This window comes from Zea mays, chromosome 2 (genome assembly GCF_902167145.1).
Source record: "Zea mays cultivar B73 chromosome 2, Zm-B73-REFERENCE-NAM-5.0, whole genome shotgun sequence".
NCBI classification, from domain to species: domain Eukaryota; kingdom Viridiplantae; phylum Streptophyta; class Magnoliopsida; order Poales; family Poaceae; genus Zea; species Zea mays.
In genome coordinates this window covers 211,809,612-211,821,300 of record NC_050097.1, presented here as the reverse complement: position 1 = coordinate 211,821,300, position 11,689 = coordinate 211,809,612, and the positions used below count along the sequence as shown (strand labels likewise).

At 46.3% G+C, this 11,689-nt stretch overlaps 2 protein-coding genes across 3 annotated transcripts; both read right to left on the bottom strand.

The window, feature by feature from the left end:
* Window positions 1–3,533: 3,533 nt before the first annotated feature.
* LOC109939177 (elongation factor 1-alpha) lies at window positions 3,534–6,297 on the bottom strand. 2 transcript variants are annotated; one of them, XM_020548581.2, is made up of 3 exons: window positions 6,021–6,297; window positions 4,764–5,242; window positions 3,534–4,665 (listed from the first exon to the last, which is right to left on the bottom strand). In XM_020548581.2, exons 2-3 carry the CDS (start codon window positions 5,223–5,225, stop codon window positions 3,784–3,786), a joined length of 1,344 nt encoding a protein of 447 aa, XP_020404170.1. In that variant the 5' UTR covers window positions 5,226–5,242; window positions 6,021–6,297; the 3' UTR covers window positions 3,534–3,783. The 2 variants fall into 2 exon arrangements, with proteins under 2 accessions (XP_020404170.1, XP_020404171.1); XM_020548582.2 differs by lacking the exon at window positions 6,021–6,297 and adding an exon at window positions 5,906–6,009.
* Window positions 6,298–6,930: 633 nt separating this feature from the next.
* On the bottom strand, window positions 6,931–11,447 carry LOC100284895 (D-erythro-sphingosine kinase/ diacylglycerol kinase). The gene is made up of 10 exons (NM_001157790.2): window positions 11,065–11,447; window positions 9,699–9,821; window positions 9,503–9,603; window positions 9,269–9,341; window positions 8,996–9,082; window positions 8,807–8,884; window positions 8,600–8,670; window positions 7,749–8,054; window positions 7,512–7,634; window positions 6,931–7,409 (listed from the first exon to the last, which is right to left on the bottom strand). The coding sequence occupies exons 1-10, from the start codon at window positions 11,408–11,410 to the stop codon at window positions 7,203–7,205; spliced, it is 1,515 nt and encodes a 504-aa protein (NP_001151262.2). The 5' UTR covers window positions 11,411–11,447; the 3' UTR covers window positions 6,931–7,202.
* Between the last annotated feature and the right edge of the window lie 242 nt (window positions 11,448–11,689).

Here is an 11,689-nt window from a genome sequence, read left to right as displayed (position 1 = left end):
CTCCTTCAGTTTTGGATCCATGTCCTTGGGATCCCGGTATCCTAACAGAGACATGATCCAGTTTTAGCTTAGGCTGCCCGCAGTCGCGGACTGTGAAGCCAACTCTAAAAATTTACAGTGAAGTGGATGGCTGCAGCGATTGACTGGATGGCGTACTCTATTTTAGCGTTTGCTGCCCGCAACTCTATTCCTGGCGTTTGCTGCCCGCAACTCTATTCACTGTGACGCTGTGTAGAGCATGGGTGGTGAGGCCCACGGTGGGTTTGCTGCAGACGCAAAGGAGATGGGTGGTGGGGCCCACAGTGGGTATTTTTTATAAAAAAATATGGTAGTTTGTATAGGGTTGAGATATAGAGTAGTTGTGGATGCGGAAGTTTGGCTACTGTATTTTAAAATATTGATGACTAAGATAGAATATTCCTTTTAGAGTAAAAATTTAGAGCAGAATGAGTGCAGATAGCCTTATCCTCCTGCGAAGTATGATGATGACGTGGACGAGTATTCATTCAATCCGCAGGACGCGTTCAATCAGCCCATTTTCCCGCCAGCTCTCGTCGCTGATATGCAAAGAATACTATATCACGGTCGGTCGGTCGTCTCTCTGCAGTCCGCGAGGCTCAGCCTCTAATAGATAAAAGTACGAGAGCGAGCGAGCGAGCGAGCGAGAGAGAGAGAGAGAGAGAGAGAGAGAGAGAGAGAGAGAGAGAGAGAGAGAGAGAGAGAGAGAGAGAGAGAGAGAGAGAGAGAGAGAGAGAGAGAGAGAGAGAGAGAGAGAGAGAGAGAGAGAGAGAGAGAGAGAGAGAGAGAGAGAGAGAGAGAGAGAGAGAGAGAGAGAGAGAGAGAGAGAGAGAGAGAGAGAGAGAGAGAGAGAGAGAGAGAGAGAGAGAGAGAGGAACGGATGGATCGACCAGCTGGACAAGCAAATAGATAGGGGCTGGAGCTGGAACGCATCGATCGGCACTTGGGCATCCATCTTCCATCGGGTAACCAGACGTCTATCCATCATCACCGATCGCGGTCCCCGTCCGGGCAGTCCCCTCCCCCGGAGGGAGGTCGGAGCTGAGTCTGACTGTCTGAGACGTTGCTATGCTACACACAGTCACACACACAGAGGAGGAGGACCCTGCCACGGCAGCTCTTCCTCATGCATGATGCATGGTGCATGTGCATGCATGGCACGCAGGCCCCCCTTTTAAAACGAGGCATGCATGTGCCCTCGCGTACTACTGTACTAGTACTGGTACCATGCATATCATAGTCTATTGTCGCTGGCTCGCTGCCTACAGGCATACAGCAGAAGTACCACGGCCTCTCCCATCACTCTATGCGACCATGCGTTTCATGTGGCCAGCCGTGGGTACAACGTACAAGAAAATAAAACAGAATCGCTATCCGTTTTTTTCTTGCGTGTGATCGACGGACATGGCACAACAACTTGTACTATAAAAGAAGCACGGAGGAGTTGGTATATATATATATAGAGAGACAGAAAATCTTCTCCATCCACTCCTAAAATAAAAAAGGATTCTAGAGTTTTAGCGAAGACACTAATATTAATAAAAAATAGGTCCCTAAACTCTCAAAACAGCCAACTAGGTCCCTAAACAGTGTTCCCGCATCATTTTAGTCCAATCGGTTATGAATATAACTTGGTTAGCTGATATGGTTGCCATGGTGTCGTCCACGTGGCATGTCATTGTCGGAGCTTGTGCTATGTGAACAACACGGTGATAAAACCACATCAGCTAACAAGATCCTGTTCATAGACGATTGGACTAAAATGATATCAGAACAATATTTAAAAACCTAATCAGCTGTTTTGAGAGGTTAGGGACCGGCTTGACACACCTAGATAATTTTAGGGACCGCCAAGTCGCCAACACACTTTACTCTTCTTCAAATATACGAGTATGTTATACTATATTGTATAAGCCTCTGCAACACATACAGAATAAAGGGGTGTTTGGTTGCTCCCGCTAAAGTTTAGCTCGGGTCACATCAAGTCTTTAACTTTTAAATAGGAGTATGAAATATAGACCCAACCAACTGGAATAGATTCGTCTCGTCTTTTAATCTTCGGCTGACAAATTAGTTTTATAATCCGACTACATTTAATACTCGGAACGGAGGTTCAAACATTCGATTGGACAGAGGCTAAATTTTAGCGGTGTGTAACCAAACACCCCCTAAATCTACAAGGGTTAGTATGAAAAATGATCTGGCGTGGCAATGATCTGCGCCGACACGCCCACCGAAGGAAATTAAAGCCCGTACCCGCAGCCCCGCACTCATCTTTCGCTTGCCGGAAAAATATAGCAATAATGGCGCCCCGCATGTACGTTGCGGAGGGCGGAGGGCACCGCCGCTGGCCACTACGGAGTAGTATACGGCAATCGAGGCGGCCCTTTTCTGTATAATACGAATCGGTACTGACTCCTGTTTTATTATCAGTATCGACCATAGGAGTAACAAATTAATTAGCAACCACGGTTGGTTCGGCCAAGCGATTAGAGGCTTTACTAACAATCTGAACGATCGGTAGTAACTGTATTACAACTAATTAGGTACTCTTTGGTATGGCTGTTGCATCAACAACCCAGCTCTAGCTCTTATTATTTTCACGAGAGATGAATGGAGACAGAAACGAAGTCTAATTTTTAGGTTCTTGGCTTTGCTTGGTGTCCTGGAGGCAGAGAAAACCAGTAGAGAAGCCCTCCATTTGGTAGATTTTGTAAAAGGGTTATTAGAGGAGCCTTTAAAGAGTCCTGCCAAAGAGGGTCTATGGAAGACATCCTTATTCCTTAATCTCCATGAACAGTTGAACACTGCCTGTGCCGTGCGTCTGGAGTCAGCTAAACAAATAATGAAGTGAATTCATTTAGTCAGTGAGGCTGCTGCCGCCGCCTTTTTTTCTATAATGAATCATGAGTGAATTCATTTAGGCCCTGTTTGTTTCAGATTATAATCTCTCTAGATTATATAATCCAGCGTAAATAATTCAATAGTTAAACAAACACCTAGATTATGGGTTCATATTATATAATCTAAACCTCAAATTATGATAATCTCATAATCTCCTCAAGACTAGCTTATTTGAGATTATTTTGGCAAAAGACCCACTACCCATGGTTATGTAAATAGAAATTACAATATATGCCATCCTTTTTTCCCCACCTCAAATAAACAATAAGGGTATTATTGTCTTTGTGAATAATCTATATTTGTATAATCTAAACTAACAAACAACTACATATAGATTATAATATATCTAGATTATAATATAGATTATATAATTTAGATTATAATCCAGATTATATAATCTATAAGCTGAAACAAACAGGCCCTTAGTCAGGGCCAAAGCAAAGCCGCTTGCAATAAACAAAGATGTTTGTTTGGCCAATCCATTCGGGTTATGTGGTGAAGCTGAACTGCTGAAGAGTGAGACGCCGCACAACACAGGAGAGGGCAGTAGCAGGGCTGCGGCAGCAGATAGAATGATAGATATTCATGACGACACATACTCGAGATGAATAGGTATACTAATCCGTGAATGTGATAATACTAGTATAGAAGCAAAAATCCAATACATAGCCTATATTATGGTATACACAATCACCGAAACAACCGTCGACACATACTGTAAACAGACTGAAACCATCAAAATTGTAACCAACACTAACACCACCCAACAAAACAGTACTTATTTAGCATATACAAATGATATACTCCAAGTCTAACCAGCAAAGAAACCAGGAACCATACATACATGCAGTATCATCATCATCATTTCTTCTTGGCAGCCGCCTTGGTCACCTTGGCTCCCGTCGGGTCCTTCTTCTCCACGCTCTTTATCACGCCGACCGCGACCGTCTGCCTCATGTCGCGGACCGCGAAGCGCCCCAGCGGAGGATACTCCGAGAAGGTCTCCACCACCATGGGCTTTGTGGGGATCATCTTGACGAAGCCGGCGTCACCGTTCTTGAGGAACTTGGGCCCGCTCTCCAGCTCCTTCCCCGACCGCCGGTCGATCTTGGTGAGCAGCTCCGAGAACTTGACGGCGATGTGGGACGTGTGGCAGTCCAGCACGGGGGCGTAGCCGTTGCCGATCTGCCCCGGGTGGTTCATGATGATCACCTGCGCGGTGAAGCTGGCAGCCTCCTTGGCGGGGTCGTCCTTGGAGTTGGAGGCCACGTAGCCGCGCTTCAGGTCCTTCACAGCCACGTTCTTGACGTTGAAGCCGACGTTGTCGCCGGGCAGCGCCTCCTGCATCGTCTCGTGGTGCATCTCCACCGACTTGACCTCCGTCGTCAGCCCCGTGGGCCCAAAGGTGACCACCATGCCGGGCTTCAGGAGGCCAGTCTCCACACGGCCCACCGGGACGGTGCCGATGCCGCCGATCTTGTACACGTCCTGCAGGGGAAGGCGCAAGGGCTTGTCCGAGGGCCGCTTGGGCTCGTTGATCTGGTCCAGCGCCTCGAGAAGGGTGGGACCCTTGTACCAGTCCAGGTTCGTCGACCTCTCGATCATATTGTCACCCTCGAACCCAGAGATGGGCACGAACGGGATCTTGTCCGGGTTGTACCCCACCTTCTTCAGGTAGGAACCTACTTCCTTCACGATCTCGTCATACCGAGCCTTGGAGTACTTGGGGGTGGTGGCGTCCATCTGGTTTAGCAGTAGTTCGTTGAATTTGCAGCATGTACAGATCATTACTAACAGATGATATTGCAGACAAACAGATGGTTATTATTAGCTTTATGTACCTTGTTGCAGCAGCAGATCATCTGCCTCACACCAAGAGTGAAAGCAAGGAGTGCGTGCTCACGGGTCTGGCCGTCCTTGGAGATACCAGCCTCAAAGCCACCAGTGGTGGAGTCGATGATGAGCACCGCACAATCAGCCTGGGAGGTGCCGGTGATCATGTTCTTGATGAAGTCACGGTGCCCAGGAGCGTCAATCACAGTGCAGTAGTACTTGTTGGTCTCAAACTTCCACAGGGCAATGTCAATGGTGATGCCCCTCTCCCGCTCGGCCTTGAGCTTGTCGAGCACCCAGGCGTACTTGAAGGACCTCTTGTTCATCTCGGCCGCCTCCTTCTCGAACCTCTCGATGACACGCTTGTCGATGCCTCCAAGCTTGTAGATGAGGTGGCCGGTGGTGGTGGACTTGCCGGAGTCGACATGGCCAATGACCACAATGTTGATGTGAACCTTCTCCTTCCCCATGGCAACGGGTGGTGCAGCTGATTCACAAGAAACAGCAGAAAGGATATATATTTATATAGCACGCAGTCACGCAAAACAACAGTTAAGATATACTACAATTTGAGTTTTAAAATTAGATTTAATAGTGAGTGCTTGCTGACTGTGGAGCAAATTAAACTTGAGATGCTGAAACTACTCTATAATTGAAGCAGCCAATAGTGTTCGAACCTATACCGCCCTGTCTTTTACAAAGGAGCTCTGCCAATCATCAAGAGGGAAAGCAATACAAAGTACGGGTTTGAAAGGGGGCAACCCAACTTCCCCGCTCACTACATGCTCACACACACAGCCCTGGGCAAGGAACACACCCCTACGACACCATCACATAAACCACAACTTAAAGCTGAAAATACTCAAGCAATGGCCTCTCTAGACATGGCTGCCACTTGCCGCAGTAAGCGAGTGGCCCTCGAAAATTCTTTTTTATTTGTCGTGGTTTAGTTCGAAAATAAACTAACTAACGACAAATATTCAAAAACGGACGTAGTATATAGAAGCGATCGGCCATCACATAAGATTTTAGGAAGTATCATATTATTTGCTAGTAGTAGTATATGCGTGGAGGACAAAGGCTAAGGGACAATTCAGAGAAAATTGAAGAGTAGTAAATGAAACAAGAACCAAAAGAGTTGAGACAATACCGAACCAGTACGCAGCAGTAACAATTGAATCAGAACCGTGAATGATAACAAATCAACTTCACCCCGCCCGGATCGGAGGACGGAGCATGGAATCGAGCTAGTAGTAGCGCCTTACCTCGATGAGGGACCGGAAGTCAACAGGAGAAAACCGACAGGGTTGGGAGGGAATCGAGGTGGGCTCATGATTGGCTGGCTATATAGCGGCATGGCATAGCGCGCGCCACGCGCCGCCGCCCCCGCGCGGAGGTGCTGACCGGCCCGGCGGCTAGGGTTTGCCGTGGCCATGCGATTGTCATCGTGCGAACGGGAACTCGGAGACCCCTCCAGCTTTCGTAGCTGCTTTGGTTGGCTACACTGCCCTGGGCCCACTCCACCCGCGCTGCTCACGCCATCACTCGTTTACCTATATACATTATCTTCTGTTCGTTCGGAAAACGGCGCTAACTTTTTTTTTTTTGCCAAATCAAAAGAAAAAGCGAGACGGCGAGCCACAGAACAGAAGGCACCTTGGCTGGGAATCTGTTTGGAGATGAAGAAGGGTGCTTGTGTTTTTTACAGCATGACGCTCATAATACACGTAGTCTCTTCTATAAGCATACTGCATACGTATGTACATATGTAAATCCTATCCCTGAAGTCTGGATCGGTAAATCTTCAGCTTGATCAAAATCATCACAATATGATTTTAAAGTGGACCAGCGAATCTTCGAGATTGACGAAATCACCACAGACGTCTCACTATAAACTGAACACAACACCGTTAAATCCTGAGATATTCATTCACAGAGAGCCAATTCTGTTGGAATACGATCCTAGTTCCAATGTAAGTCGGCTGATGTCTGGAGGGCTGGTGGTTCGGATTATGTCAATTAGTATATTTAATTTTGTATTGAACTACGGTCCGTTCGTCATATATACACCTCTTGTAAGTCGAGCTAGCGAGAAGAGACGACTCATTGTCGTCTCTGCGTTCTTTAAACACTTCTCGTATAAATAAGTAACATTAATCACAAACACACGAAAAAGAAGCTTATGAACTGCCCAGCTCTCATCATTTCTCACGCTAGCACTAAAAGCGGCAGCCATGCGGTGGGCAGGGAAATAAATAAAACAATCTATAGACGGAGATCCAGCCAGTATCCGTCCCTCTTGGCTCATCGCTCATCCAACTGGGCCGGGGTGGGCTGTGAGCAATATTTACATACAGAAGCACATGATCCTACGCGAGAGAATGGCAGGGTGGGCTAGACGAAGCAAATTACTCGCAGGCGGTGGAGGAGAACTGAGAGAAGGATCGTCATCTCGGGGAGAAGATGGTGGCCAGCCCCTGGTCCACCGTCAGCTGGATGGGCGGGCCGTACGCCATCAGGTGCCCCGGCTCGTCGTCGCCGGCGCGGGAATCGGACTCGTCGCCCCTCGCGATCACCTCCCCGTCCGAGTCGATGATACCGCCCTCGGTGCTGCTGCCCACGCGCAGGCCCGGCTCGATCCGGATCGCCTTCACCTGTACGTCGTTCGACAGAGTTATATATTTCGACGATCGAGAGTTCAGGGACGGGGTGGGTAGGGTAGAAGTAGAACGCATGCATGGAGTAAGCAAACGCACCTTGAAGTACTCCACGCATGGCGAGTTCACGTAGCTGCCGTCCTTCATCTGGAACACGAGCCCGAGGACATCCCACCGAGGACAATCCTTGATTATAGCAGCATCCAAGTAGCCATCCGCAAACTGCATGTCAACAAACAAACAAACAAAAAAGAATCAAGCTATGGAGCACAGTGGCCATCATGCATCCACGATGCCCGGCCAATATATATGCACGGAAAACGGCGAGAGACTGGCCTCAGCTTTTGGTGCTGCCATGGCATCTTCGCTAGCGAAAGGAACATTGCCGAGCCAGACTGAAACGAATGGCCCATCCAGTGATCTCCATCTAAGACCAGCTTCTTTGATCGACGACGGGCCCACATAGCCACACGTCTCACCATTACTGCCGGTTCTTCCGTCGTCTTGAAATCCCGTGCTAAACCCGTTTGTTTCGTAACCGGTAGTTTGGTCCACTGGATCACCAACTTCTTCGTATCCTGGTGCTGGAACAAAAAGGATACGCCCATTGTACCGTCGCAGGTTCAGAATGCGGAGTAGAAGCTGAAAAGAAGTTGCGTTGCACATGGCAGGCATGGCACAGTGTCAACTTAACCTACTATAGATCCAAAATACCCTGAGAAAGAGTAACATAAAGCCACAAAAGGTGCCAGAGCGATTTATGAAATATGTTTTCTTTATACTCTGCATCTATTATGATTTATGAACACTAAGGGCATGTTTATTTTGGATTATAATCTGTCCAGATTATATAATCTAAGTTATTTTGAACTAACAACCAGAATACCGTAGAAGATTCATTTTTTTCAGGTATGATAACTATGATCTTTTCTTCTAGGGCTGTTACAATGCATGAATGCACATCTAAGTAAAGCTATACACCATTTACAATAACCAAAAAGCCATTTCCTGCAGTTGGGGCTTGCAACTAAGTAGTAAAGCAAGAGTCGACCCTGCCAAGCCCCAAGCTGGTGCAAGATCAGCCAATATCTCTCTGTTAACTCCATTATATAAAAAGAGAGAGAAACTTACAGATATGAAAAATAAAATCAACTACTTGATATAAGCTTTTAGTGTAGAGAGTATACATAAAAATCAAGGCGAGCACTTCCCATCCACCTATACTTCTCAGATTCAATATCAACATCAGCCACCAGACCTGCAGTTCGTAGACCATTTTCAGTTTTGTCAATTAAATTTCACTGCAGCAAAAGAGAAAATGACAGAGCAATCTCTGAGGAAGGTGGCCTATGTTCTCAGCTGTTGTTTCGAAACAGAGGTTATATGTTGCATACCCCATGTAAGCATCAGGACACTAAAGAACCTTGCCTTTCCCTGCACAACAGAAGTAACATCAAGGGCACGTTTATGACCTGTGTAATAGATAGAAGCCGCATCAGCAATTATTCAAACACATAAATGGACGAGATAAGATGATGTGGCTGCTAGATAAAGGTGACAAAGATAAGGACAAAGACAGTGACCTCTGATGATTGCGAACACAGCATTAGATATACAGAATGGTTCACCAGCAGCATGCAGTAGAGATCGTGCCATTCCATTTCCAGTACCTGTTGCACATTGTAATGTGTGAAAAGTCTGCCCAACAAAAAACTGAAAAAAGCTACCAGATACAACTAATCTTGGTTAAACAGCTTCTGTAGTGTTTGCTTATGTAAATTAAACTAAGACACAATACTACGAACTAATGTGCATCATTATATCCATATAATAAAGGAGCTGCTATGATAATGTACCTGCTGGAATGATCCCAAGGGGCACTTTTATTGCTGTTTCCCAATCCTCCCTTTGCAGGAGACCATTGACAACCTAAAAACAAAATAAAATAACAATAAGAGAAAGAAACAAAACATAGCAAGCAAGCAAATATAATCAAACAGTGTTAAATATCTGAAAACATGAGAATTTTCAGAGCCTAATAAATTGCACAGAATTGCATTCGCATACAGAGAATGTTGTTCTTTGCTAACCTCTACCATCACACCATCTCCACTGACACAAATGATGCCGTCATACTTCCTAAGATCAAGTGAATGTGCAATCTCTTGAGCATGAAGGCGATGCTTGGTTTCTAAACATGTTTCACAATTTGAAGATTAGACACAGAGTAACAGGCATCACAATTATAATCCCAAAAATACGATTAATAAATATAGACCACCTGACCTTGCATCGTATAAAGCACGCCAGAAGCTTCAATGAGGGGGAGGACTTCATTCTGGAAAATACTCGGTCCACTTCTCTTTCCACCATAAGGGTTCACTATAATGAACAATTTCTTTGGCCGGCCTGTGGCAATATTGCAGGAGGAATAACAAAGGGACCATGAGTTGGTAAAACTAGTGTTCTAATACAGTTGTTAATCTACTATGCTTTTCTGAAGGAGTTATAGAAGCCTGAACCAACCAGAAATGGAACAGAAATATGCAGGAGAAAAGAGCACTGGATCAACACCATCAATAATGAACTGAACAAAAAAAAGTCAGCTCCGACATTTTGCATTGATAGCTATAGGGATGCAAGTATGTCATGTTCTGAGTCATTGGATTGACCCAGAACTTGATAAAATGAAGTAAAATGGCATGTCATGTAATTAATTTAAGGGGAGAAATGAACTAAGTTAGTTGACACACAAAACACCGTTGATTACCTACTTGCATCCTACGAGTATGATAGCTAATGCAACATTCAAGGGTGATGTTAATATGAAAATGGGTGACAATGAGAGGAAAATTCAACCAAATCTCACAAAACAACAATAAAAGGCTGTAAAAGATATGTATAACATTACTACTGCCAAGTATCACTGCTGCATTGTGCCAAATGAACAGGCATCGTTTAGACAGACATACATGATTCTGTCTTGCTCAGGGTGATAATTATTTAAACGCAAGCTATGTGCGGTATGCACCATCATCGACATGCCAATTTGAAGTCAACCGTGGAAATTGAGTGGACCAGGTACTGTAGAAGAATCCATGGAGAATTTCAAACTCTGTAGCACTCAACTAGTTGGCACCTTGCATGCTGCTACATCTGTACATTTGACGCTATGACCAGATCATGCCCAGAAGAACAGCTATTCAAACGCACGGTTTCACGCATAAGAAAGATCTGCGCACGCCTAGGAGGCTAGAACAATTATAATCTAGAACCAATTGCTTCAAACTATTATTGTTGAATTAAATCAAAGCGACTGGCCATTCTCTTCTGGTTCCCCTTACTATCAGGAGCAGGGTTTTTTTTTTTTGCCTCTCCCAGCTGTCCAATCGAAGTCAACGAACTCCTCAACTCCGCCACGCAACCACCATGGCCGCCGCCTACCCGATCAAGAACAAGGCGTCCAGGCAATGCCAAAACTCCAGCCACGGATTGTTAAAAAACAATAGTTGCGTTGCGTGAGCACATCGATCACATCACGAGCCAAGCACAATTCCCAAGATGCAGAGAGAAATTTTAAAGAAATAGTAGGATGCAGGAGAATTGAAATAATCGAATTGCAGCTAGCAGAGTAACAGTTGATATTGATTACCGAGCGAGGCTAGGCGATCACTGATTACGTCCCCCCACCGCACCGCGGTGGCCTCGTTCTCCATCTCCACCACCACCTCCCCTCTCCTCCGATTCCCATCCCCTCCTCCCCCTTTCCCATTACCGCCACCGCTGGCGGCAAAGGTCGCGAATTTGAGCTGCCTCCCGTCCATCTGGAACCCGAGCACCTCCGACTCCAGCTCCAGCCGCCGCTCCTGCCCCTCTCCGTTGCCGCCGGCGGCGGGGCGCCACGCCAGCTCGCCGCCCACGAGCGTGGCCTCCGCCTTGGTGCCGTTGACCCGCACTGACTCGGTCAGGACCTCGACCTGAGGCTGGTGATCGGCCATGGAAGGACTAGGCGGATGAGCTTGTAGTGTAGCTTGCTGGGAAGTATCGATGGGGTTGGAAGCGAAGCTAGCAGAGGTTTGGGAACAAGGAGAGGACAAAAGGTGCGCGGTTAATATATGTTGGTTGGCGGCTTGCCGGTCGGGTACTCGGGTCTATAGGAGTATCAGGCTGGTGGGAGCGCATATATGAACCTAGGTTCCGTTTGGTTCATTCTTATTTTTAGAATCTTATTCTAAAATCTTATTATTAGTTAAACAGCTTCTAAATTGTATATTAGA